This window comes from Peromyscus californicus, unplaced genomic scaffold (genome assembly GCF_007827085.1).
Source record: "Peromyscus californicus insignis strain IS unplaced genomic scaffold, ASM782708v3 Scaffold_4__1_contigs__length_199733344, whole genome shotgun sequence".
Classification (NCBI taxonomy): Eukaryota; Metazoa; Chordata; class Mammalia; order Rodentia; family Cricetidae; genus Peromyscus; species Peromyscus californicus.
In genome coordinates this window covers 160,809,634-160,835,552 of record NW_026294562.1, presented here as the reverse complement: position 1 = coordinate 160,835,552, position 25,919 = coordinate 160,809,634, and the positions used below count along the sequence as shown (strand labels likewise).

General features: G+C 54.0%; 2 protein-coding genes and 1 long non-coding RNA gene across 4 annotated transcripts; 1 reads left to right on the top strand and 2 right to left on the bottom strand.

The window, feature by feature from the left end:
• Window positions 1–2,993: 2,993 nt before the first annotated feature.
• Window positions 2,994–13,297, bottom strand: Aplp1 (amyloid beta precursor like protein 1). Its single transcript, XM_052761771.1, has 17 exons — window positions 13,128–13,297; window positions 12,122–12,265; window positions 11,043–11,175; window positions 10,761–10,873; window positions 10,446–10,579; window positions 10,148–10,335; window positions 9,657–9,787; window positions 8,873–8,947; window positions 8,060–8,218; window positions 7,856–7,984; window positions 6,488–6,587; window positions 4,886–4,987; window positions 4,237–4,260; window positions 3,990–4,060; window positions 3,765–3,827; window positions 3,487–3,630; window positions 2,994–3,402 (listed from the first exon to the last, which is right to left on the bottom strand). The coding sequence occupies exons 1-17, from the start codon at window positions 13,272–13,274 to the stop codon at window positions 3,304–3,306; spliced, it is 1,956 nt and encodes a 651-aa protein (XP_052617731.1). The 5' UTR covers window positions 13,275–13,297; the 3' UTR covers window positions 2,994–3,303.
• On the top strand, window positions 12,272–22,661 carry LOC128125021 (uncharacterized). 2 transcript variants are annotated; one of them, XR_008223079.1, is made up of 6 exons: window positions 12,272–12,844; window positions 15,680–15,811; window positions 18,103–18,186; window positions 21,717–21,792; window positions 22,077–22,228; window positions 22,551–22,661. It is a non-coding gene; the product is annotated as an uncharacterized LOC128125021 (long non-coding RNA). The 2 variants fall into 2 exon arrangements; XR_008223078.1 differs by lacking the exon at window positions 15,680–15,811 and having other exon boundaries at window positions 12,272–12,861.
• Window positions 15,754–24,918, bottom strand: Kirrel2 (kirre like nephrin family adhesion molecule 2). Its single transcript, XM_052761772.1, has 15 exons — window positions 23,880–24,918; window positions 23,530–23,679; window positions 22,472–22,621; window positions 22,141–22,301; window positions 21,518–21,668; window positions 21,269–21,374; window positions 21,030–21,178; window positions 20,648–20,775; window positions 20,424–20,556; window positions 20,068–20,168; window positions 19,705–19,924; window positions 18,426–18,524; window positions 18,071–18,171; window positions 17,348–17,413; window positions 15,754–16,104 (listed from the first exon to the last, which is right to left on the bottom strand). The coding sequence occupies exons 1-15, from the start codon at window positions 23,929–23,931 to the stop codon at window positions 15,769–15,771; spliced, it is 2,103 nt and encodes a 700-aa protein (XP_052617732.1). The 5' UTR covers window positions 23,932–24,918; the 3' UTR covers window positions 15,754–15,768.
• Window positions 24,919–25,919: the final 1,001 nt, after the last annotated feature.

Sequence of the window (25,919 nt, the reverse complement as noted above, 5' to 3'; positions counted from 1 at the left end):
CCAGCACTCAAGAGACAGGAGCAGGCAGATCTCTGTGAGTTTGAGGCCAGCCTGGTCCACAGAGCGAGATCCAGGACAGGCACCAAAGCTGCACAGAGAAACCTGTCTCGAAAAACCAAAAACAAAAACAAAAATTCGTAAGCAGGGCTGGTGAGATGGCTCAGCCAGTAAAGGGGCTTGCTGCCACCAAGCCTGATGACTTCAGTATCCACACCCAGGACCCAGGTCAGGGAAGGAGAAAACTGACTCCTCCAACTTCCCCATGTAACTGTGGTAAATGCTGCCACGCACATTCAAGTGTGCCTGTGTGTGCGCACATACACACACACACACACACACACACACACACACACACACACTAACCAGACATTGTCATTAGAATGTAAAATTGACTAATTAGATACAGGGTCTCATTATGTAGCCTGGGCTGGCCTGGAACTTGCTGACTTTGAGCTCACAGAGATCCACCGGCCTCTGCCTCCTGAGTGCTGGGATCAAAGGCGTGCACCCCAACACCTGGCTTAGAATGTAAACTCTATTAAATCATGTGTGGTCATGAGTCTTTTCCCTCCCAGCACTAGTGGGGAATGTGGGCCTGCCTCCTCTGGGTTTAATAAAGATGTGATTACTATAGGGCAACGATGCTAACCAAGTTCTCTGATGCACCACGGTGTGGTGTGCAGCACACATTATCACAGGGATTCCCTTTTTACACTTACTTGTGTCTATTTAATATACAAGACCTGTATTGACATGGATATTTTATGAAGAGCCTCTGCTAACTCATAAGGCCTTTGGGAGAGTTAGAAATAGATACTCCCTCCCCAAGCCATCTGTCAGAAGAGCAGGCCTCACTACGTCAGCGGTTGGTGTATGACTGCCACCTGCTGGGCAGTTGGGTTAGAAAGGGAAATTTATCCAGTCCAGGGAGAGAAAAGCCTGGAATTCGGCCATGCACTTTTTAAAGTAAATTTATTTACTTGCTAACTTACTTACTTACTTTTTAAATTGGGGCGTAGCACAGGGTGGGCACCATGACAACATGGTTTGGGTTTTTGGGTGTTTTGAGATAGGGTCTCAAGTGCAGGCTATTGTTAAACTCACTATGTAGTAGAGAATGAGGTTGAATTTAAAGAAAAATTGTATTGGGATTAAAGAGCTGTCTCGGTGATTAAGAGCACAAACTGCTCTTGCCAAGGACCTGGGTTCAGTTCCCAGCACCCACACAGCTCCTAACCATCTGTAAGTCCAGTTCCAGGTGACCCGTGCCCTTTTCTGGGCTCTGCTGGCATCACCACAAATGTGGTTTCCACACAAACATGCAGACGAAAAATTCACACAAATACATAGAAATAAACATCTTAAAAATATTTCCTTATTTACTCACCCGGGGTTTCATGCACTCTCAATTGGTCTAGAAGCTGCTACATAGCTGAAGATGGAAGCTGTCTTCTGTGTGTGTGTGTGTGTGTGTGTGTGTGTGTGTGTGTGTGTGTGTGTGTGTGTGTGTGTTTGATACAGACCCTCTCTGTGTAGCCCTGGCTGTCCTGGAACTCCACTCTGTACACCAGGCTGTCCTTGAACTCACAGAGATCCACCTGCCTCTGCCTCCCGAGTGCTGGTATCTGCCACCTTGAACTTCATCTACTGTTACATTTATTTATGTGTGTATTTACTTATTTGTGTATATGCCTGTAGGGGGAGTAGGGATGTTAGAAGTCAGCTTGTGAGAACTGATTCTCTCCTACCATGTAGTTCTGGGGGGATCAGGTCATTAGGCTTAGCAGCAAGCACCTTTCCCCGCTGAGTCCTGTCACACACTGACCTTGAACTTCTGATCCTCTACCTCCTAAGTGCTGGGATTACCGGCAGGTGCCACCATGTCCACTTTATACAGCAATGGGGCTTGGGCTTGGGGCTTCAATGCATGCTTGGTAAGCACTGAGGGGCTGAGCTACACCCCCCAGTCTCTTCCTAATGTTTTAAAAGTCACTGAGCATACATAGCCCCTGACTCCTCTGAACAGCTGTCTTGGGACAGGTAACGGCATGTGGAGAGGGCTAATCCTAACATATCACAAGCTGCGGTGTGAGAATTCAGCAGGTGCTGCTGGGACACTGGTGTGGATTGCCAGGGGCTGGAAATGTAGCTCTGTGGCAGAGTACATGACTAGTATGCACAGGTAGACCTTGGAATATCCACTTAGGAGACAGACTTGTGAGTTTGAGGCCAGCCTGGTCTACGTAGTGAGATCCAGGACAGCTAGAGCTACATAGTGAGACCCTGTCTCACAAAAAAATTTTTTTAAACAAGCATGCATATATTTCCAGTCCTTCATTCCCAGGGCTGGAAGGTTGGAAGGGGTGCGGTGTTGACTGTGAACAGAAGGCTGGAGAAGGGCCTTCGAGACGGTAAAGGTGCTGGCCTCCAACTCCTAAGACCTGAGTTCTATCCCCAGGACCCACATGTGGAAGGCAGTTCCTGCAGTTCCCTTCTCACCTCCACTCGCACAGCGTGCCACGCATGCCCCGCCCCGCCCCCAATTTTTTTAAGTTTATAGTGGGAAAAAGAGCCAGAGGAAAAGGGAAAGGGGGGCGGGGGCTGAGGCGGATGATCCACCCTGACAACTCTGAGCTTGGAGTAGCGACCCATTCAGCACCACGGAGAGCTCCTCGGCAGGCCTGGGAAAAACCGAGCCAAGGCCTCTGGGTCCCGCCCCCTACGCAGCAATCTTCCCACAGGCCCCACCCAGATTTAAAGCACCCACCTCCAGGTTTGTTTGGTCTGGTTGTTGTTTTGGTTTTTTGAGACAGAGCTTCTCTTTGTATTCCAGGACGCCCTGGAACTCTCACAGACATCTGTCTGCCTCCTGAGTGCTGGGATTAAAGTTGTGTGCCACCACACCCACCCCTCACCCAGTTTAAAGACCTTCAGGAAGTCAAGGCTGAAAAAGATGAACAGCGATCCTCCAATAGAAACACGGGACGGCCTGGTGGTGGGGAAGAGGACTTTATTGGGGTGTTAGTGAAGAAGCATGGGATGGATTCCAGGGAGCAACACACACTGGGACCCAGGTGGTGGTCACCTTAAGGAACAATAAATTAACATAAAATAAATTAAGGTGAGGAGGTCCCTTGTAGGGCAGCAGCTGGGAATTTTTAAGTGGGGTGGAATTTGGAACTGGGAAAGGGAAATAAGAATGAATTTGTCAAGATCTCCCTCCCCCACCGGAGGCTGGGAGTTGGGACTGAGGGCCAGGAAGAGGGGCAGTCTGGGCTCAGCTGAAGGCAGCCGGGGGCGGGGTCAGGGGCGTTCCTCCAGGAAGCGGTAGGTGGGGTTCTCATAGCCATGCCGCTGAAGTTCCCGGAGTTGCTGCTCCTCCAGGGTCAGCATGGGGTCCACCTGCAAACAGGGCCAGGGGAGGGCTCAGTGCGGGGGCCGAGCCCACTGCTTACTCCCACCCACCACGATGGCTGCATCTCTCACCTCCACCACTCCGTGGCTGATAGTCCCGTAGGGCTTCTTCTTGCGTAGAAGCAGCAAGGACAGAACAATGAGAGAACCCCCTCCAGCTCCCATGATCAGCAGGCCTGACACAGCCTCTCGGGATACTCCAGTCCCCGCGGGCGCCTATGGGGAGAGGAGTTGAGACCAAGAGTATCATTGAGGCCCACCAGGAGCCAGGGCAGTTTGGAGGACACAGCCTGGACACTGACCTCTGACCTCTTCCCCCCAACCCCCACCTAGGCTCAGCCTCCTCTTACCAGTTCATCCCGCTGGATATCTGATGCGTGGAAGGGGAAGCCCCTTGGGACAGATGCATTCACCTGGGGAGCAGATGTCACGTACCCTGTTTTATGACCCTAAAGCCCAAGAGGGTATTTCTGCACCCAGCAACACTAAGTCCACATCCCCAGCAAGCTTCCAGGACCTTCCCTCCCCCCAGGGTCCAGAGCCTCATTACCCTGGGAGCCTGAGGTCCCACTTACCTTTTGCTCATACTGCTCCAGTGGGGATGGCTTCTCTTTCCCAGAGGAGGAAGAATCTGGATCTGTGGACCCTACCCCACCCAAGTCACATCTCACTCTTGAGGGTTCAGACACCCCCAGAGGGGTCAGAAAGGGCACCGATCCCACCCCAGGAGGCCTGGGCTTCCTGCTGTATGCAGGCCTTTCCCCTTACAGCTTAGGGTTCAGTGGGATTTAGTGGCTGGGGTCTCTGCTGTGTGACACTTACCTTTTGGAAGGGTCACTGGGGCGTCTGCCGGCAGGAGGAGACAAGATGATGGGAGAAACAGTCAAGAGAGGAAGTCGTGAAAGGAAGCGTAGAGGACCCCCCCCCAGGACCAGGAACCCTACAGAGGCCCCACACCCCCAGATACCCTCCTTATTCCTCCCCACCCATTGTGGTGGCACACACACACCCAGACCTTGGAGAATTAGAAAGAAGGTGGTATGCTGGGTACGGTGGTGCACACTTGTGCAACCTCAGCACTTGCAAAGCTAGGCAAGAAGACCGTGAGTTTGAGGCCAGCCTAGGCTAAATAGTGAGTTCTAGGTCAGCCTGAGCTACAGAGTGAGACCCTGCATTAACAATCTAAGAGCTGAGTTGGGCCTCACGGCACATGCCTGTCATCTCGGCTGCTAGGGACGCTGAGGTGGTAGCATCAAAAGTTCAAGGCCTGCCCAGGCAACTTAGACTGTCTTAGAGGAAAAGGGGGAGGGGGCAGAGGGCTGGTGCTGAGTGGAAGAGCTCTTGCCTGGGTGCACAAAACCCTGGGTTCCTCAACAGCTTCTTCCTTCCGGCCAAGGGCTCCAACGTTGCAAAGAAAAGGAAACGAGGCTTGACTCCCAAAGACAGCCCTTCTCTATCCAGGTTCACTCACCTTCCTTGGCTTCCGGAAGCCCACTCTTGTCCTCACTGCTGCTTCCGGGCACAGAGGCCTCCAGTTCACTGGGACCCAAGTGTTCCGAGTGGAAAAGCTCCTCTGAGGGAACATGCGGAAAGATGGCTGAGGTGAGTATAACACCACAGTGGTGCCAGCGCAGGGCGCCCTGGCAGGGGGTGGGTGGGAGGGTGGAGACAGAGGAGGTGATGTCCCGGCAGGCAGTGGGTGGGTGGGAGGTGGAGACAGCAGAGGTGATGCCCTAGCAGTGGGTGGGTGGAAGGGTAGACACAGTGGAGACGGCTCCGGGCAAACAGCCCTAAGTGTGACCTGCAAGGTGCGCAGCTGGGGGAAGATGGCCCCAGCGGGAAGATGGAGGCTGAATTTGCAATAGCCACACCTCTTTAAATATCAGGAGGTTGAGAGCTAGGCATGGGACATCTGGAGGGAAGTCACAGTATACTGAGGGCAATGCAGGGGAATGCTTTCTGGTACTCTCGCTCTTGTGTAGGCTCGGCTCCCTCTGTTGAATCTGGATTTGACTTGTGACTTACTCTAACAACAGAATATCGGCTCAACAATCCAGGGGTGTAGCTCAGTGGTACACATGCCTAGTATATAAAAGGCCCTGGGTTCCATCCCCAGCAGTATCCAATTAGTTAGTTAGTTAGTTAGTTAGTTAGTTTCCTTTTGAGACAGGGTTTCTCTGTGTAGCCCCGGCTGTCCTGGAACTGGCTCTGTAGATCAGGCTAGCCTCAGACTCAGAGATGTGCCTGCCTCTGCCTCCCAAGTGTTGGGATTAAAGGTGTGCGCCACCACAATGGGCACTATCCAATTTTTTGAGGTGGGTAAGGCCAATGCATGCCTAGATACCAACACTGGACAATCAGAGGCAGGAGGACTATGAATTTGAGGCTGGCCTGGGCTACATGATGAATTCCAGGCCAGCCTTAGTTACAGAGCAAAACCTTGTCTTAAAAAGCCACTGGGTGGTGGTGGACCACTCCTTTAATCCCAGCACTTAGGAGACAGAGGCAGGTGGATCTCTGTGAGTTCGAGGCCAGCCTGGTCTACAGAGCGAGTTCCAGGACAGCCAGGACTACACAGAGAAACCCTGTCTCCAAAAAACAAATAAACAAACAAGCCAAAGGCTGGGGATGTGAGTTATGGGAGAGCATTTGCCTAGCAGACACAGAGTCCTGGGTTCCATCTGAAGTACCATATCAAAAGAAAAAAATCTCACCAGGTGTGGAGTCACAAGCCTGTAACCCCAGCACTTGGTAAGCAGAGGCAGGAGGATTGCTCAAAGTTCAAGGCTAGCCTGGTCTACACAGTGAGTTTCAGACCAATCATTGCTACAAAGACCCTGTCTCAAGAAACAATGACAAAAATCCAACTGTAAAATGACCGGTTGCCTTACCACCAAAAGAACCAAAGAGCTGAGTCCAGACCAGGGGAAAATGACTCCGTTTAAATTAAGTGCAAAGAAAAACGGCCCGTAATTAGAACCACCAAGTTCTATTGTGATTCAAATGAAGAGCATGGGGTGGAGGGTTGGAAGTCAAAGCTGGCCCTCAGAGGACTGAGGTAATGGGCACTCACGGATCTGGGGCCGCAGCTCCTGCGCCAAGTGAGGGTTCTGGTCCAGCAGCCCCAGGCTCTGATTCATTCGCTCTTCAATCACCTGAAGGTGCGTCTGTACCTGCGGGGAGGGAGTGTGAAGGATGAGGCGGTGCCCGGCTAGAGAAGAGCAGGGCGAAGGAGGGGTTCCACGGGAGCCAAGGAAATAGAACATGTAGAATAGACAGGAAGTGCAGCACAAGGGTCAGACACCCAGCCATGGGAGGCGGTGTGTGTGTGTGTGTGTGTGTGTGTGTGTGTGTGTGTGTGACTGAGGAAGGAGAGCAGGACCCGAAGAGAAGGAAGAGATGTGTAAGAGCAGAAGCTCCGGGCTTGGAAAAGGGGTAGCCCCAGGAAAAGCAGGGCACTGAAGGCAAGATGAGGGAAGGATCCAAAAAGTATGGTATAGAGCACTTGGGAGGCAAAGGGAGATCTCTGTGGGTTCGAGGCCACAGACAGGGCTACATAGTGAGACCCTCTCTCCAAACACAAAGAGGAATATGGTACAGATGGAGGAAGCAGATACATGGGTCGGAGGGAGAAAGCAGGGCTGGAGGAACAGATGTGCAGGCTGTCGGGAAACAGGAATTGGTACAGAGGGTAATGGCTGAAGGGTAAGACTTGGACATTCAAGGGCACAGAGGAGAGTATTTGTGGACCAGAAGAGAATGTCCAAGAAACCAGTTAGAACTTTAGGGCACACAGTACGGGTTCTAGGGGAAAGAGTGGGGCAAGAGAGGAAGGCTGAACGACAAGCTCCAGGCTCAAGGAAAAGGATTCTGGGAAAGGAAGTAGAGTCCAAGGGATAGGAAGCAGGAGTCCAAGAGACAAGAAGTAGGATTCCAAGGGACAAGAAGTAGGAATCCTGGGGGCAAGAAGGTAGTCAAAAGCACAGTATAAGTGGTGTGTGTGTGTGTGTGTGTGTGTGTGTGTGTGTGTGTGTGTGTGTGTGTGTGTTGGGGGCAGTGTTCCAGCATCAAGAAGTTGGGATTCAAGGGATAGGAATAAAGGGACTGGAAAGGGTTTGGGGACACAAAAGGGAAGTTCTAGGCGTAGTGAAGTGTTCTAAACTAAAAGTGAGGTCAAGAGGAAAATCTGGGGCCTGGGGAGACAGCTCAGCAGTTAAGAGTTCTCAGGTTTAACTCCTACCACCTACATGGTGGCTCACAACTTTCTGTAATTCCAGTTCCAGGATACTCAGCACCCTCTCTGGCCTCCCCAGAGACAGGCACGAATGTGGAAAATAGACATGCATGCAAGCAAAACACTCATACATACACCTAACGTTTTTTAAAGAGAGAGAAGAGCCTGGGCTAGCAGGGCATCTGGGAACCGGAGGCACGTGTGTACCTGAAAGCGCATCTGCTGGGCCTTCTCAGGATCCACAGCGGCCACGTGCTGGTAGTGCCTCAGAGTGTGCCTCTGTTCCTTCTGCTCTGCACGCAGGTAGCGCCTCAGGGCCGTCAGAACTCGCTCAGCCTGTGGGAGGGACCAAGGCTGTCTGGGCTGGTCCTAGCTCTGCTCATCGGCTTGCCCTGAGCCCTCCTTCCATACCTGAGGTGGGTCGCCCTGTAAAGCTGCCAGGAAACCTTCCAGAGCAGCTCGCCGTTGGTCGTTGATCAGTGCCACGACTCTGGTGGCGTGGGTCTCCACCAGGCGCTGCCGCTCACCGGACACCTGTTCCTCCAGGGTCTGCAGAATGGACTGGAAGTGCTAGTGAGGGGCAAAACAGTAGGGGAGAGAGAGGGGCTGGGGTAAATGTGAGTCTAGGGCAAGCAGGGTGGGCCTCAGTGGGTCTCCTTCCTCACAGCGCCCATCTGGGGCGGGAGGCTCCATGGAAGAGATGGGCCGCAGGATCAAGCAGAGCTGGGGCGGGGCTGGCTACGGGAACTGGTTTGAAGGTGTAAGATTAGGTGGGAACAATCTGAAAACGGAACTGGTCAACTTAAGGTATAAGGGAAGCTTGGGGCCGCTCCGGAGGAAAAGACAGGCTGAGCCTCCACAGCGCGGATGGGCGAGGCCTGGGGCTGGAGGCTGACCTACAGGAGTCTCCATGGGTAGGGTTGCACAAGACAGCGGCAGGGAAGGGGAGCCAAGAGTTAGGAAGCCGGGTTTCTTAGCAGGGACCGAGACAAAAACGAGAGGACTGGCTGTTACTTCAGGAGGCTCCATTTGAGGGAGGGGTCCAAAGCCAGCCCTCAGAGGGTTTGCTCAGCAGCAGGCACCAAGCCCCAGGCTCCATCCCCAGCAGGGGCAAATGGGGAAGGGGGCCGGGAGGGGCCAAGGTGAGTAGGAAGGGGTTGAAATGGATGGAGTGGCCGCTGTGGTGGACAGAGAATGAGTAAGACTCAGAGGAGGACATCCTACCTCATTCAGGGCCTGCCTGTCGGCTTTGGGCAAGTTCTTCGACTGGTTGTCGGCCATGGCCCACTCACGCATCACCTGGGAGTGAGTAGAAGGACTTCAGGATTCCTGGAGCTACCCTGGTCCCACAGGGAGTCCCCCACCCATCTCCAAGGCTCAAGAAGATGAAGATCACCTAGTGCCTCTGGACTTTGGATTCCCAAGAAGGAATAGACAGAGGATTCCTTTTTTTTTTTTTTCTTCTTTTTGAGACAGGTTCTCATGTAGCCCAGGCTGTTCTCAAACTCATGTGTTTGAGGCTGGCCTTGAATTTCCCATTCTCTTGCCTCAGCCTCTCATGCGTAAGGATTAAGGCACATGCAGTTATGCCCAACCAGCTCCCAGGGAATTTAAAGTGGATTGTGCCATAGACTAGAGTATCTCTAGTGTCTGGTGGCATTTCAATGATCTGCTAGGTGGGTCAGTAATCCAGTGTCATCCTAGAGAGCGGTGTTGGGTACTCTTTCAAGGCGGTGTCAATAAAGAATTTCCCAAGCCTTTAATCCCAGCACTCGGGAGGCAAAGGCAGGCAGATCTCTATGAGTCTGAGACCAGCCTGGTCTACAGAGTGAGTTTCAGGATAGCCAGGGCTACATAAAGAAACCTTGTCTCGAATAACAAGAGAGAGAGAGAGAGAGAGAGAGAGAGAGAGAGAGAGAGAGAGAGAGAGAGAAGGAAGAAAGAAAGAAAAGAATCTCCCTGTATTCATGGAGTCATGTGGTGATGCTGGGTTTTTTGGTATCGTCACCTCATTAATCTGGCGCATCCTACGCTCCTCCAGGTCCATCTTGGCCCTCAGGAAACCCTCATGCTCGCTGATTTCCCCAGGCATGCCAAAGTAAACATCCACGCCATCAGTGGGCCTTGGTGTGGGAGTGACTGCAAGACAAGGATCAGGCAGGCCAGTCCCTTTTCCTCCCTGAGAAGTCCACTTTTCCCAGGATGCACCAGAGACCAGCATGCGTCCAGTTTAGCCATGGTTGTTACCTGGTATCATGTTTCCAGGCCTGACCTGCGTTGGCAAAATTCTGGGAGCATTGCCAAAATGAGCCCCCTCTTCCCATCACTCCTTTGCGGGTCCCCCCCTTCATTCTTCACGTACTAATCTACCTCTACCGTATCCAAAGCCACTGACATCTCTTCCTTTTCCTCAGCTGTGCCCCTCACTCCTGAAGCACTCCCACGCTCCCCCAAATCGCCCTAAACACAAAGGTGAAGAGAGCTGGGAGACTGCCTCACCTTTGCTGACCATGACAGGAGTGTGGGAGCTGGGAGGTGGGACTCTTTTCTCCTCCTCCTCCTCTTCTTCAGCCTGAGGGGGCTCCACGAAGTAATCATCTACTGGCTGAGGGAAGGATTCCACCTCTTCCTCATCCTCACCTCCTTCTGCTCTGCCCCCCAGGGGCCAGGACCGGGTAGAGGGGTCACTGAAGGAACAGAAGACTCAGGCAGTAAGATCTCCAGATGGGCTCCCAGGCTCCCATCCCCCGTCTCAAGAGCCATGGGGAGGGGATAGAGAGAGTCCGCTGTCACTCACCCAACCGCCATCCCAGAAGGGTTGGGAGTCGCTGGAGGGGGGCAGCATACATACTCCACACCTCGGAACCGATCAGAGCCGCAGGGCAAAAGCATGCCAGAGCCATGCAGGATGAGGCCCTGGGAGCTGCAGGCCTGCAGGAAGACAAGGCCCAGAGACCAGAAGGACCTGGTTGGAGGGTGTGGACAGGGGGCCTGGAGGCTGTGTTCCAGGAGAAGGGAATGAGAGATCCCCAATCGGAACTCTTGGGTTCTAGAAGGAAGGGCCTAGAATCCTAGGTCCTAGGGTTAGGAGGTAGGCGGAACCAGTCCTCACCTCCTGTGCCTCCTGATGCCTCCTGCTTGAGCTCTCACACTGGTCCATACGCTCCTGGTGCAAGAACTGACAGCCTTCAGGCACTAGCAGGGCCTCACTCACGAATTCACCAGCTGGGGGATGGGAGACACCAGAATCATAATACCCCAGCCCTGCCCTCCTCAGAGTCCAAGCATCCTCAGAGGTGTCTCTGCCTGACACCCGGACTTCTAATGTAGATCTGCCTCATCTGTGGGGGACTCCCACGTCACCTCAGTTCCCATCCCCCAGCAGGTGACTCACGCAGGCAGTGGAAGGGCACAACCTCACGGTGGGGGTGAGCACATCTGCCGCTTCTGGTACCACCACACCAGCGCTCCATTGGGATGGCCTGTGCAGCCTGCTCCACGCGAGCTATGTGTAGCTCTGGGTACATCTGCGGGAACCAAGAAGTGGAATCAACCTACTGGCTACCCCAGCTCTCTTGTTTTGCAGTACGAGGGACCCAACCAGGGCTTCACACTCGCCAAAGCAAGTGCTCTATCACTGAACTATATGCCCAACCCTCTTTTTATTTTGAAACCAGGTCTCGATAAGCGTTCTACACTGGCCTTGAACAGCCTGAGTAAGCCTTCAATTTGCGATCCTTAGCCTCTCCAACAGCTGGGATTACTATGCTCAGTTGGTCATTCCCTTGTCAATTGTCTAGTGTCCATAAGGACCCCCAGGTCTTCCTCTCTTGTCTGTAGAACTAACAGGCAGCTAAGCCTCGGGTGCCCTCCCTTCAGTTCACCATTCTTAGGAGGTCTTGGTGAACGAGGCCTGTTCACGAAGTTCAACCTCTCCAAGCCCATTTCTCAGGGCAACCCTGCCCCTCAATCAGGTTTCTTTCTTAAAATAGCCCTCTCTCGTGCCCTGCCTTTCTCTGCTTAGCTTCTAAGTAACTCTTCTCTTTGTATTAGCTCCGCCTTTTCATTTCACGCCTCCTTGGAAACCACTCTCATTGGGCTCCATCGCTTCCCGCATCTTGTTGGTTTAAAGGTCTTTTTATCTAAGCCCAGCCTCTCCTTTGGCCACGCCCACTTACACTCCCACTTTTTCTAAATAGCTCCACAGATTCCTAAGCGTTGCCACTCTTGAGGTGATCTTGATTAGTGGACGTTTTTGCAGTTTTTTCCTCCTCCTAATATCTCAAAATAGGTTCTGCCCTAGCCCCGCCTCGCCTCCTCGCTGGCCACAGACCCCGAACTTCCCCAGGCTTTCCAGATCCTCTCACCTCCCTGGACTCGGCCTTTCTCAAGTCTAGCTTCCTCAAGGGCGACCCCGCCCCAGCTTGGACCCACTGACCACTGACCACGCCTCTGCCCGTGGGCCCCGCCCACCTGTCTGCAGTACTCCAGCACTCGCTGCGGGTCCAGGAGACAGCGTCGTGATCGCTGTGGGTCTGGTTCCCAGCGGCCGGTGCGCAGGTCCCGGTGAAGGGTTAGACGCCCACATAGTCCAGCCACCTGAGCTGACCCTGGAGCCTGGGAGTGGAGGCAGATGGGGCAGTGAGGGGCCGGGGAACACTGGCATTCTGGGTCATCTGGTCCCTTGCTCCCTAAAACCCAGATGGACACCTGCCCCTAGCACCAGATCCTCCTCAGCTCTCCTGGGTGGAGGGACCGTTCCCCGGGAAACAGATCCCGTGGGGCGGGAGCGCCCCAGCTCTCCCGTTGCTATGGTGAACCCGATCCCCACCCCCCGGGGTTTCTCACGGCCTTGTAGCTGAGAAGACAGGCTCCGCCCCCGCCCCAGCTTCTTGGTTCTGGAGCCCGAAAGGGTTAAAACTTGAATCGTGGGGTGGGGGGCAATCCAGGCGTTCTGGCCCCTCCTCCCCTTCCCCCCCCCCGTCTCCAGCTCGGGTTCCCGTTGAGGGGGTGCAAAGACGAAAGGGCCTGGCTTCCCTGAGGGCCTGCACATCAGGCCGTAAGGACCTGGGAGCTATATCCTGATTGAGGAGTGGGTGGAGGCCTGGACTCCTGGATGTTTGGGGGGCAGGGGGCTCATGTGGGTCCAGAGGATCCAAGGGACCCGGATTCTTAGATCCAAGCGCCTGCTGCCTGGTGGGTCCTACGTTCAGGTGGGCAGGGCTTGGGGCTTTGTCGGCTAGGAGTGAGCTAGATTTCTAGAGCCAGGGGCTCTTGGAAAGACAGGTCCGACGATGCGGGTGGGAGGGGGCAGGGAAGTCGGACGATGGAGGAGCCCAAGAAAACCTAGAGTTCGGAGTGCATGGGGCAGGCCACCTGGCTAAAAAGGACAGCGCTTTCTGCGGTGGCCCTGCCGCGTCCAGGTCCAGAGGCCCGGTCCCGCCCCTTCCCCCATCCCCAGAGCCCGGCCGGGCCTCACCTCGGCCGCGCTGGGGCTCCCACCGGCCAGGCTCCCGACGGCGAGCTGCGCGCGCAGAAGCAGCAGCGACAGTGGCAGCAACAGCGGCAGCGGCGGCGGGCTCCGGCGGCGGCCCCGGCCGCGAGCGGCGGGGCTGGCGGGCCCCATGTCCGGGCCTCGCGCCCTCACGTCCCCTGCTCTCCCGCCCGGCCCAGCCCGGCCCCAGCGGTGACAGGAGCTCCCAGCGCCACCGCCGCCGCCGCCGCCGCCGCCGCCGCCTCCTCCTCCCGCCGCCCCCGGGCTGCGCCGGCGCCGCCAGCCCCGCCCCGCGCCGGCCCCGCCTTCCCGGCCAAGACAATAGCGTGGCGGCTCTGCGCACTGCGAGGCTCGGGAACCCCGGGAGGGAGCCTGCGCCATGCCCCAGCCCCTCGAGACTCCAGGTGTCACACCCCACGTTGAGGCCAGTCACTAGGCTCAGTCCTGGGCTCAGTCGTTTTGGACTTTGAGCTCTCTCTTGGGACTTCCATCCTTAGCCTCCTCTTCTGGCAAACCCAGACACCCACTATCAGCTTTGTCCTCCTCCAAGGATGCCAGAATCCATCGGAGGGGGGGGGGGGAAGCGGACACGGGACCCCTCCATAAATTCCTCTCTTGAGATCCCAGGAATACAGACCTCCAAAATTTCCCCAGTCAAGAACATAGAAGTGGAGTGTGAAAGCATCCCTGTGATCCCAGCACTTGAGAGGTGGGGGCAGGAAAAGGGAGTTTGGGGCTAGCCTGCCTACCTGAGACCCAGTCTCAAAAGACAAAACAGTAACTTAGAACTGGTCTCCTCTAGGCCTCTTCTGTCTCGGGATCAGAGAGAGACCAAGTCTCCTGCCCTTTCATCCTCAGACCTAGGAATTCAGTCTTCCTGCCCTAATTGCCAGGTGTCTGGACCTTCAAATTCTCCATCCAAAAACCCTTTCTTTAAAGATGACTTAGGTCAGGTGCTGGGTACTGTCACCTTCAAATACCTAACACCTGAGGACCACGGTGTGGAGCCCCGCATTCCCACTCACTCTAAGGGCTCACTGTTTTGTCTCTCAAGTAAGTGTAGAATGTTCTCTTTTCCCTGACCAACGGAGGCAACCCAGCTCTGTGCGGACTTCTAGGTGTGTGTCTTGTGGGAACCTGCCCACATTCGTCTGTTTGTATGTTTTCAACTGTGTATGCATCAGTGTGGGTGTGGGTGAAGCCGGGGTGTGTTATTAAAAAAGTCTAAAGTAGGGTGGTGATGTACACCAGTAATCCCAGTGAGTGAGTGGGGGGGGGGGGCTGAGGATGGAAGATCAAGAGTTCCAGGTTAAACTCTGTTGAGAGAAGAATCAGTGGTTAAAACACTAGCTGCTCTTCTGGAAGACCTAGGTTCAATTCCCAGTACCCACACTGTCTGTAACTCCAGTTTCGGGGATCCATCACCTTCTTCTGGCCTGGGGGACCAGGCACATAAGTGGTGCACAGAAATGCATGCCGGCAAAATACCCAGACATGTAAAACAAAAATAATAAGTCTTTAAAAAACAAGAAGAAATGAAAGTGCCATCAGTAGTAAGCAGCTAGCAAGGGGCTGAGGAAGGACTTAGGACTTCACCCCTAATGACTCCCCACGGCCAGGGTGGAGGAAGGACTGTAAGGCAATTGTCATGGACCTCTTCATTCACAGAAAACCCAAGGAGACTCCTCCAAGCACACTTGCCTCTTTGCCTTTTTTTTCTAATTAAACATAAATATTCTTAGCCCAAGATTCCCCTTTTATATTTTTAATTTTTTTATTTATATGTGTTTAAAGATTTATTTATTAAGTATACAGTCCTCTGCCTGCATGTACACCTGCAGGCCAGAAGAGGGCACCAGATCTCATCACAGGTGGTTGTGAGCCACCATGTGGTTGCTGGGAATGGAACTCAGGACCTCTGGAAGAGCGGTTAGTGCTCTTAACCTCTGAGCCATCTCTCCACACACACACACACACACACACACACACACACACACACACACACGCACACACACACACGCACACGCACACGCACACGCGCATACGCGCACGCACACCTCTACCTCTTTTATTCTCACCCCATCCCCACTCCTTGGATTCAATCCTTTCTGTGTCTGTAAGGAAGGAATCAAGAGAGTGGTCATTCTGAGTTCTCATAGAATGAGCAGCCATATTGGCTATACTTTTATTGGCCCCAGTTCCCCTCCCTGGGAGAACCAGGACTGGGTGTGGGGAATTCTTTCTTTCATCTTGACTTGTCTTAAGCTATCATTATTCTTGCTGCAGATGGTCATTTTCAAATATCTTCTCTACTGGCTAGAAATGCCTTCCATCCACGTCCCTAACCCCCATTGCCCCTGTCTTTTGTCCCTCTGCAAAGAGTTCAGTCACCGTCTTGAATGTCTTTCTCACAGGGGAATAAATGGGTAGAGTGGTCATATTGCTCCCACTTGGAGCATCCGTTTTGGCTGAGCTGACTCTGCATCAATGATCCTGACACTGTTTCCCTCCCATGGTACTCCGTTTCGGAGGAATAGGTCATCAACCTGTCCTGATTCCTCAGAAAGCTGGACAGGACTTGATGGCCGGTTGAAGACCTCAAGACTCTTCAATTAGAGAGATGTCTTCACACATGAGTCTGGAGACGCTGGTGGCTGGGTGGAGACAAGGTAGCGTAGGGGAAGGGGGGAGTCCCAGAGCTCAAATCTGGGGGTCCAAAGGATGTGGGTTTCATGTAGCTGGTGAAAGCGCGGGGGTGAGGTGTGGTGAGGTACCCGGCCCGTGCTCTGTACAGTCTGCAGGGGGGTGTTAAGTCCAGGTGTGGCTTGAAGTCATAGTAAGTAGGAGTCCCTGGAAGTCCAATCGGAGAGGAAGGTGGCAAGAAGAGGCCTCCTCCAGGGGCTTCCCCAAGGCTAAGGCTCACACTGACTCCTCGAACCTTGTAGTAACCGTTGGTTGGATCCTGGGGAACAAGTGAGACAAGTAAAGAATGTGAGGGTATAGGAAGGTAAGAATCAAGGGTGGACAGACACACAGAGCTACAGACAGACCTAGAGAGAGGCATGAAGGCAGAAAGCAGAAACAGCAGGAGCAGAGACTCTGAGACAGAGAGAGCTGGGCACATAGACCAGCAGAGACAGGAGAAGGGTTGACTTCCTAGAAAAAGCAAAGTCGGGCTCAAGTTGGGGCAGGAGGGAGAGAGGAAGGAAGGGAGGGAGGGAGGGAGGGAGGGAGGGAGGGAGGGAGGGAGGCAAAGAGGGAGGGTAGATTTCAGGTCAAGAGAAAGGCATGGTCAAGTATAGACAAGAGGCTTTAACTGGGTTTAGGAATGTAGTTCAGCTGGCAGAATGCTTGGCTAGCATGCTCAAGACCCTCGGTTCGATTCCCAGCTCAGTGTGGTGGCACATGCCTTTAATCCCAACACCCAGGAAGATTATCAGGAGGTCAAGATCATTCTTGACTACATGCTCAGTTTGAGGCTAGCCTTAAATACACGAGACTCTATCTCAAAGAAAGTCAGGGAGGGAGCTTTAGATTAGGGGCCAGGGTTGGAATCAGTGCATCTATCCTGAGATAGGATTTCAAAGCAGGACTGTCTTTGGGAAATGTGATGCTAGGATGGGACCTAGTGGGAGGAAAGCAGGCTCCTGGCTGGTAGAGAGCAGCCAGAGGGACACCTAGAGGCATGAAACATGGCTGACGGGAAAAGAAGGCCTGGAGACCAAGGAGAAATGATAAATAACACAAGCCGAGGCTGTGGAGCCTGCGCACCGGTGAGCTGGCTCAGGAAGTCAAGGTAGTTCTTTCTTTTATTTTTTTCAAGACAGGGTTTCTCTAGGTAGCCTAGGCTGTCCTGAAACTTGCTCTGTAGACCAGGCTGGCCTCAAACTCGCAGAGGTCCTCCAGCCTCCGCCTCCCGAGTGCTGGGATTAAAGGCGTGCGCCACCGGCTGGCAGAGGTAGGTCTGAAGGTGAGAGAATCCAAAGAGGAGGACGCAGGCGGCGGCGGCAGAGTAGCGGCCAAGTGTGGTGCTGAGGTCGGAAGTCCTGGTCTATAACCCAGCACTCCAGGGGCTGCAGGAGAGACCGCCCGAGTCCAAAGCCAGCTACAGGGTGGGACCCTGTCTCCACAAAGCGCTTAAAAGCATGTAAGTGGGAAGAGGTGGAGACCCGGTGACTGGTGGTGAGCTCTCCCCCAATACTCACCGTGGTCTCCAGGGCCTCCTTTTCATCAAGAATCAAGTCACTGTGCTCAGTGTGAACGATGGGACCCTGAGGTAGGAAAAATAACGGCAGGCACCGGTCAGACGATTGTCCTATTCCACTGCCAGATCCCAAAGGCCTTCCTTTGGAGGCCAGGCTGAAGGAGCGACATGGAGGCTAGACTTAAGACAGTAAAGAAGACTCTGAGGGCATATTGAGCAGAAAGGATAACTGGAGAATAAAACATATTTGCAATTGTGGGGATACTGTGGATCTAGGGTCATCATATTTAAGACAGGAACCAAGCTGGGTACAATGGTGCACGCCTTTAATCTCAGCACTCAGGAGGCAGAGACTGGAGGATCTCTGATTTGGAGTTTATGGAGTGCTGGGAACCGAACCGAGGGCCTTGAGCATTCTACCGGCTGAACTACATCCCTAACCCCAGTTAAAACCTGTTGCCTATACTTGATCATGCTTTTCTCTTGACCTGAAATCCACCCTCCCTCATGTCTCCCTCATTCCCCAACTCAGCCAGACCTTGCTTGTTCTAGGAAGCCAGCCTGGTCTACAGAGCAAGTTCTAGGACAGCCAGGGCTTCACAGAGAAACCCTGTCTCAAACAACAACAAAAGGGCTAGGGCTATACTTGAGCTTGAGAATGGGTTAGACTAGGTTGTTATTTTGGTCTGGAAGCAGAGTCGAATATGGACGCCCAGTATCTTACCCGGTCTTCTCTGCTGCCTGTCTCCTCCTCAGGGTCACGTGAACTGGAGCCGTCACTGCTTCCTGGGATCCGGACCAAGTTCTTTTTCTTGGAGAAAGAGCCTGAGGCCCAGGACGGTGAGAGGCACGTGAGGTCATATTTTATGAAGACCGATACTTGGGAAAAGAGCTGACTGGGCAAAATGGGCTAGGAAGGCTGGAAACCAAGGAGAACCCCGGCCTGGGAGAGAGGGAAGGAGATGGGGGGACCCTGAGGAAACTGTAGGGAGGGAACTTGAACCTGGGATAAGATGAGCCCTGTGCAAGCTTAGGGAGCCAGGAATGGAGCCAGGTCCCAAGGCCAGGCTGATACTTGCCATGGCGACAGCAGCAGAGGGCCACTCCAGTGATGACCATAAAGAGGGTGGTGGCTGCAGAGACTGCCCCAGCCACAATCCGCACAGTGGGCAGCAGATCTGTAAGGAGCAGATGGGATGTCCTCAGAGGGCTGATCTGAAGGAGGCTAACAGGGAAATGGGCTCGGGGCTTGGGTGTGGGATCCCTGGGCTCAAAAGGCTGCCAAGTTTGGGATCCACAGATTTGCAGTGTGCTAGGTTTGGTGTTGAGAACTCATGAATTTGGGGAGTCACAGTTTGAGATTCCCCTGGCCAGTCACACCTGTAATCACAGCACTTGGCAGGAGGGCTGCCAGTAGTTCCAGGCCAGCTAGGGTGAGCTGAGACCCCGTCTCAATAAACAAAACACCAATAATAAACAAACAGGACTGGCAAGATGGCCCACTGGGTAAAGGTGCTTACTACCAAGCCTAAAGGCCCGAGTTCAATCCTGTGGACCCACAAGATGGAAGGAGAGAACTGACTCCTACAGAGTTGTCTTCTGACTTCTACATATGCACTGTGTCAGGAGTATGCCCCTCCATAAACAAACAAACAAACAAATAAATAAATAAATGTAAGTAAGCACCCTAACTTTAGGGTTGCTTAGAACTTGAGAGTGGGGACTGGAGAGATGGCTCAGAGGTTAAGAGCACGGGCTGCTCTTCCAGAGGACCTAAGTTTAATTCCCAGCAACCACATGGTGGCTCACAACCATCTGTAATGAGATCTGGCGCCCTCTTCTGGCCTGCAGGCATACATGCAGACAAAACACCATATATGTAACAAATAAATCTAAAAAAAAAAACCTTGAGAGTCTTCTATTTTCCAATTTCCCAGATTTGTGGGTTCCTAGTATGGAATGGCCTTTCCACTTAGGGCTCTGTATTTGAGAGAATTTATTGATCTTGGGTCTTGTGATTCAAGAAATTCATACTTTTTTATTACATTTCAAATGTTACTGTTTGTACATGCATGTGGGGAGGGGCACACTACAGTGTAGGAATGGAGGTGAGGGAAGAACTTTTGGGTATTGGTTCTCTCCTCCACGTGGGTTCTGAGGGCTGAACTGGGGCCATCAGGCTTGGTGACCAGTGCCTTTACCTGCTGAGTCATCTCATGGACATAGTTTTGAGACTCACTAGGTTTGGGGAGTCTTTACATTTGGGAACCTTATGGTTTGCTGGCTTCAGTCTTGGGAATCGCTGTGTTTGTGGGATTCGGAATCCCCAGGTTTCAGGTCTTTGGATCAGTAACTCACCTCTACGGCTCAGGTGGACCTGTGTCCGTCCCTCACCCAGGCGGTTCCTTGCAGTGCAGTTGAAGACCCTGGTGAAGTCGGACTCCTGGGTCCCGGAAATGTGTAGCACAGAAATAAGACCTGGGCCCTGTCCTCCCTCCACTTCCGGGGCTGAGAAGGCCTCCACCAGGAACCTGCCTAGTGAACCTGCCTCCAGGAAGCCCTCGTCCCAAGACCAAACCTAGGAGCCAAAAGAAAAGGAAATTAATTAGAAGCCTGGGGAAGCATAGAGGAGCTGCTGGGGTGTGGGAGATGTCAGTGTCAGGTGTGGGAGGGTGGATATTACAGCTGGTGTGTCAGAGAGGTGAGGGTTCTTTTCCTTACCACGGAGTCCGGGGCAGGAGAAGCAAACACCACACACTGGAGGCGAGCAGGGCCCCTCAGGAAGGCTGGCGCAGGGTGAGGGGCCGTCACTACGGGGGGAGCTGGAATGGAAACTATGCACCATGAAGCAGAGGTCTCGACCTCCCCAAAATCAGTTCTGAAAGGGGTGAGGTCAGACCTGGTCACTGGGTTTTTCACCCTTGAAACACCAGGCCACGCCACTCTACAGACTAGAATAGGCCTGCCCCCCCTTCAACAGTTCCAGCTCCAAACCTCAGTCCCACAGCCTATAGCTTCCCTTCTGGGCCACGCCCTCTCGGCCCACCCCCTACTCCAAGACCCTTGGGGTCTCTCACCATTCACTGTCAACCTGGCCTGCGCTGTGCCGCCTCCCAGACCGGAGCGCCGCGGCTCAGCCCTGCACACATAGTCGCCCGCATCCTCCAGCGCCACGGATGGAAGATGCAGCGTGGGCCCCGAGCTCAGCACCTGGCACAGGGAAGGGGCATCAGAGACAAGACTCGGGGAGGAATCCCATCCCACTTCCAACTACGGTCCCAGGTCCCACATCGGACTTCACCTGAGAGCTACCGAGGCGGGTCCAAGTAATCCGTGGAAGTGGGTTCCCTCGCCAGGCGCAGCTGAAGGAGGCGTCTTTCCCTACGTCCACGGACACGGACTTTGGTTTTGCCTGCAGAATAGGTCCATCTGGAGGAGAGAGAGGAGTGGGGTGGAATGAGCCCCTGACACAGGATCCGCTAGCTACTCCAAAACACTAGCAGGTACAAGTGTAGGTCTCCGGGCAACATCCGCCACCGAAGTCCGCTACCACAAACCCCGCCCCTGCCTCGCTTAGAGGTTGATCTGGCCCAGCCAAACCTCGCCCAGCTACCTGCTCTAGCCCTGCCGTCCAGCACAACCACGCCCACCTCGGCCCCACCCACGGCCCCGCCCCTGCTCACACAGCACTTCCAGCGCGGTGCTTCGGTTGGCACTTCCCACCGCATTGCTGACCTCGCAGGACACCGGCTCTGTCAGGAACGTGGCGTCTGCTACGACCTCCAACCTTGGCCCACGTGCCCCGAGCACCGGGGATCCCCCCTTCGCCCACCTGCGGAGACAGTGGCGATATTAATATAGCCCATCCTATCCCTCCTCAAGATCCCACACCCTGCTAGAGACAAGTGGCGTTTGTGGTCACCTGTAACCGGTGACAGGAGGCTGGGCAGTGGCTTGACACCGGAAAGTCACCTTCTCTCCCTCCTGCACAGTCTGGGGCTCAGCAGACAGAGTCACCACTGGGGGATCTGTGAGAGTAAGGCAGGAAGGAGCTGGGCTTTCAGTACCGATCCCCCAGGTATCCCAGGGTGTCCTTTTCCTGCCCTCTCCAGCTGGGTCAGACCCAGGAGTTCAGGCCCACCCGGGTCTTTCCAGGACCACCTGCACTCACACTGCAGGATCAGTGTAACGGCTGTGTCCTTCCCTGTGGGCAGGGCCTGGCTCCGGGCTCTGCAGATCAAGGTGGCTCCATCATCGTGACTGGAAGGGGTCAGGAATAAGGTGTTTTCCACTGTCCCAGTGGTCTTGTCCTTCAGTGTGGTCTGGAGGTGATAGATAGACAATAATTATTTCTTTTCTTTTTTGGACAGGGTCTCACTATGGAGCCAAGGCTAGCCTTGAACTCATGATTCTCCTGCTTCAGTCTCCTGAGTGCTGGGGTTACAGGTGTGTATTACCACACCACATATTAGCAATGATTTCATTTATAGCTTACACAGGTAGTGCTTACAATGTACTGGATACTTTTAGACATTCACATGTTTTATTTAATTCTCTATATTATCCTAGGAGGTAATGCTACTATTTTCCCATTGTGTAGATAAGGAAACTGAGAGACAGAAGTTAAACACCACAGACAAGAGCAAACATTAGCAAATGACTGAGCCAGGAAGTCTGGCTCTTGACCTGAATCATATTTCAACCCTGAATGGCTGCCATTCTCCCTTTAGTGATCGAAGTGGACCCTGAGTCTCACTGAATGAACAAAGAATGGCAAAGCGACTTAGACCCAACCTGGTGGAAGGCGGTCCCATCCAGCCGGATCCCATCTCGGAACCACAGTAGTTCAGGGGCAGGTTGGGCATCCCCTCGACTCCGACAGGTCAGATTCCCAGGAACTCCAGCAACCAGAGACACTGCGGGGCCACCTAGTACCTGAGGGGGTTCTGGAGGGACTGCATGGCAGATCTGGGGTCAGAACTGCATCCTGGAAGCAGAGCCTCTGATCCTCTCAGCTCCACCCACCACTCTCCTAGGGTTCCTAGACCTCCCAAGTAGTCCTCCATTTCCCCCCCTCCCCCCTCCCCCCATCCCGCTCCCAAAGCACAACGGGCTGGGTCCTCACCCATCACACGCAGCTGTGCAGGCCGTGATCGGAGGCCCGCTTGCGAAGCCTGGCACTCATACGTTGCTTCATCTTCCAGTTCCACAGGCTTAATGTGGAGGTCGTGCTGGCCACTGGCTGCATTCCCTGATATCCAGTACCGGGACCACCCTGAAGACGGAAGAGACAATATATAATTCTGAACTCCTGGCCTCAAGTCTCCATCTCCAGAATCCCACCCCAGGGAGCAGAGTAAGAACCACACATTCCATGCTAAAACACCATTAACACATCCGGGCTGGGGGCAGGTGTGGTGGTGCACACCTTCAAATCCCAGCACTCGGGAGCATGAGGCAGACATCTCTATGAATTCGAGGCCATCCTGATCTGCATAGGGAATTTAGGCTGGCCAGGACTACATAGTGAGACACTGTCTCAACAACAACAACAAATAAACAAAAACAAAAACAAAACAAAACAAAAAGCTAGGGGGAAAAGCTGGGTCCAGAGAGATTCTAAGCCTCCTGCCAATTTATAGTCGCCACAAATTTGGGAGTGAAAAAGTCAGAAAGGAGTACAAGAAAACAATTCCCATCGAAGTTAGCTTAAGCCAGGTGTGGGTGGTGCATGCTTGTGATTCCAGCACTCAAAAGGCTGAGGCAGGAGGATCTGGAGTTTGAAGCCAGCCTGGGCTACAGAGGGAGATCCCAACTCAAAGAAGGAAACAAAACAAATAACCAAGAAAAAAAATTAGATAAAGCACTACCTTTCACCCACCACAGAGGAAAGTTAAAGGGGGCGGGGCTTCTGAAGAGCTCACAATAGCCTTGCATTAATTACATGACTGCAATTATTGGTAAACTATCTATGCATTTATATGATGTTTTAGAATAAAAATGATAGTCCCTAAACACAAGAAATCACATCCCCCGCAAAAAAAAAAAATCATTTTAAAACTCGGGGTTCCCAAATATTTACTGGGAGGCCACCAATCTCCAAAGTTGAAACTGTCAGATGCAGCCCACGCCCAGCCCCCCTGCCATGTTGCCAGCCCTTCCCAGAGTAGAGACCAGACTCACCTGGAAGGTCTCTTTCGCCCCCTAGAGCCAGCCCATCCTTAGTCCACTGCACGAGCCCGCGGTAAGCGCCCAGAGCACAGGGTAGCCGGGCTTCCTCCCCCAGCAACACCACCAAGTCCTCTGGCTGTTGCAGGAAATGGGGCGATGGGCCTAGGAGAAGAGGGGACAGTACAGCTGTGCTTAGTTCAAGAATCCTTTTATGCAAGACCCAGGGGGTCCAGTCTCCAAAGCCCTCTTTCCTCAGATTAGAAGCCCTGGCTTCTAATCTCTCACACTCAGGAGTAGGCGCCCTTAGCTACTTTTCCCAATAAAGGCGGACAGATAACCCTCCCTGCTCCCTCCGGGGGTACCTGCAAATCCTCTGAAGCAACAGAGGAGGGCGAGGAGGGCGTGACCCAGCATTCCGAGTGTGTGTACCCCAAGATCCCGCAGACTTAGGGCTGCACTGGTCCCCTCCAACTTCTTCCTCGACAGCACGCCTCTCACCACGCTGGACTGGAACCCCTCTCTGCACCCCACTCTCCCCACCCCAGGCTGGAAGATTCTATGTCTGGCTTGGAGTCCCGGAAATCTGGCTCATCCTCAGCCTTTGATGCTCTACACCGCTCGCCGGTTGCACGCCCTGGGTCTGCCAGAGACCCGCGGGAGGGCGGGATCCTACTCGCCCCGCCCTCTGGATACCCGCCCTCTTCCCATTGAGAAACTCCCGTGCCGAGACTGTGGGCGCTCCGGCTCGCGGTTCGCGCAGCGGGAGGGCGCCCCTGTGTTATCAGGGGGTCTGAGAGCTGGAACACCTGGGTCCAAGGAGGGGGCCCTGTTCGAGTTGGACACTGCGCCCTACTGAGGCTGAAGGGGAGGCGGGCACGAGGAGGAGGAGGAGAGAAGAGAGTGGAAGAAACTTGCTCAGCCGGGACTCAGGAGGGACTGAGCTGAGTGGAAACCGAGCTATAAATGGGAACCCCTGGGACTTCGCCAGTTTCCGTGCCCCGGGGAGGCGGGCCCAGGCTCCCGTGGGCCTGCGGGTCGAGGAGAGGGCACTCAGGTGTTGAAGGACTACTTGGGAACCATGAGAAAAGAGGGATTCAGCTCCCCACTTCCCCAAATACCCACCCCACCCCCGCGCTGCCTTGTTATCGCTACAAGCCTGACACACCCTAAGATGTAGGAATCCAGCCCCGCCCCCCGAGTTCCTCTTTTCCCAGAACTCAGCAGTACCCAGCCATCCCCTCTCTCAGCCTAGCCGTCCCGGGCCCCTCAGAGTGGTTGCTGGGCGACGGCTGGGAGGCGGCGGTGCTCTGGCTCTGGCAGGCAGGGAGGCTGGGAACCGCACAGCTTGTCCTGACAGCTCCCGTGCATCCCAGCTGGGGCGTTCCCACGCTGCGCAGCTGGCAGAGCAGGTGGGAGGGGCCCTGAGATTACTAAAGGGGCGCGCTGGGGCCGGGGGGAGGCTGAGATCCCAGGTCTGACATTCCTGGACCTATCAGAATTAAATGGCATTGAGGGCTCAGACTGGTGTGTCTAAATGTCAGAGGGTTGGCCTTCCAGGGAGAGAGTGGTTCAGATCTCTGCTGGCTGAGAAGCTGGTGGACCTTGCAATCTGCAGTATGGCGCAGTTGGGCAGGTTCGGGATATCTGGTCTTAAGTCTTAGAGCTACTGGATTTAACAACAAATCTCATTCTCACTCACCCCCACTGGCCCAGGAGGATTGGAAAACCAACAGAAGAAACAGCTGTGCTGGGTCCTATAGGAGTGTCGGGGAGGGGGCTGGGGGGCTGGAAAAGAAGGTCCTAGGGATCCAGCTCTGGGGGAATCTGGACTCCCGGCTTCTGTGTTTTGAAATAGGACAGGCTTGAGCCCCGGACTCCTGAGTCTCGGGGAGGAAGTCAGGTGATGAGGCTGTTTTTCCAGACACCTGATATAGCTTCCCTTTCCTGGCACTCTGGGGCCACCGGCATGGAAAAATGGAGAGCCTGGAGTCCCCAGAGCGTTCGGAGAAGGAAAACAGCCAAGGTTGAGTGTAGAAGGTGTGTACTAATTAAAGGTTCCAGCAACTGACAGCGCTACACCTTGGCCTCCAAGGGTACCATCTGGTAAAGGCCCTGTGGCAGACCCTTCCTCAGTTAGGTCTGTATGCAATCCGTCTCCCAGGAGGTGTTGAGGGGTTAGAGAAGGGAATGAGGAAGGAGAGTAATGAATCAATAATGGGGATGGGTGGGAGAGCAAGACCAGAGGGCTCAGCCTTGGTAGATAGCTGCTGGGGGGGCGGGGGGAGCCGTGGTGGGGTAGGAGGTTTGTAGGGGTAGGGGTGGGGGATTGGAACAGTTGCAATTCCTTCAGGAGATAAGCAGGCAGAAGGGGCTTATCCCTGGCGGATGCAGCTGTGCACCCG

Coding starts and splice junctions, on each gene's coding strand:
- Aplp1 (XM_052761771.1), bottom strand. CDS start 13,274: ATGGGGCCCGCCAGCCCCGCCGCTCGCGGCCGGGGCCGCCGCCGGAGC. Junction 8,948..9,656: donor GGATGCGCCAGATTAATGAG/GTGACGATACCA, acceptor ACTCACTCCCAG/GTGATGCGTGAGTGGGCCAT. Junction 3,631..3,764: donor ATATCCAGCGGGATGAACTG/GTAAGAGGAGGC, acceptor CTCTCCCCATAG/GCGCCCGCGGGGACTGGAGT.
- Kirrel2 (XM_052761772.1), bottom strand. CDS start 23,931: ATGCTGGGTCACGCCCTCCTCGCCCTCCTCTGTTGCTTCAGAGGATTT. Junction 20,557..20,647: donor CCCGCCTCGGTAGCTCTCAG/GTGAAGTCCGAT, acceptor TCCCTGTGCCAG/GTGCTGAGCTCGGGGCCCAC. Junction 20,169..20,423: donor GGCCAGGTTGACAGTGAATG/GTGAGAGACCCC, acceptor TTTCCATTCCAG/CTCCCCCCGTAGTGACGGCC.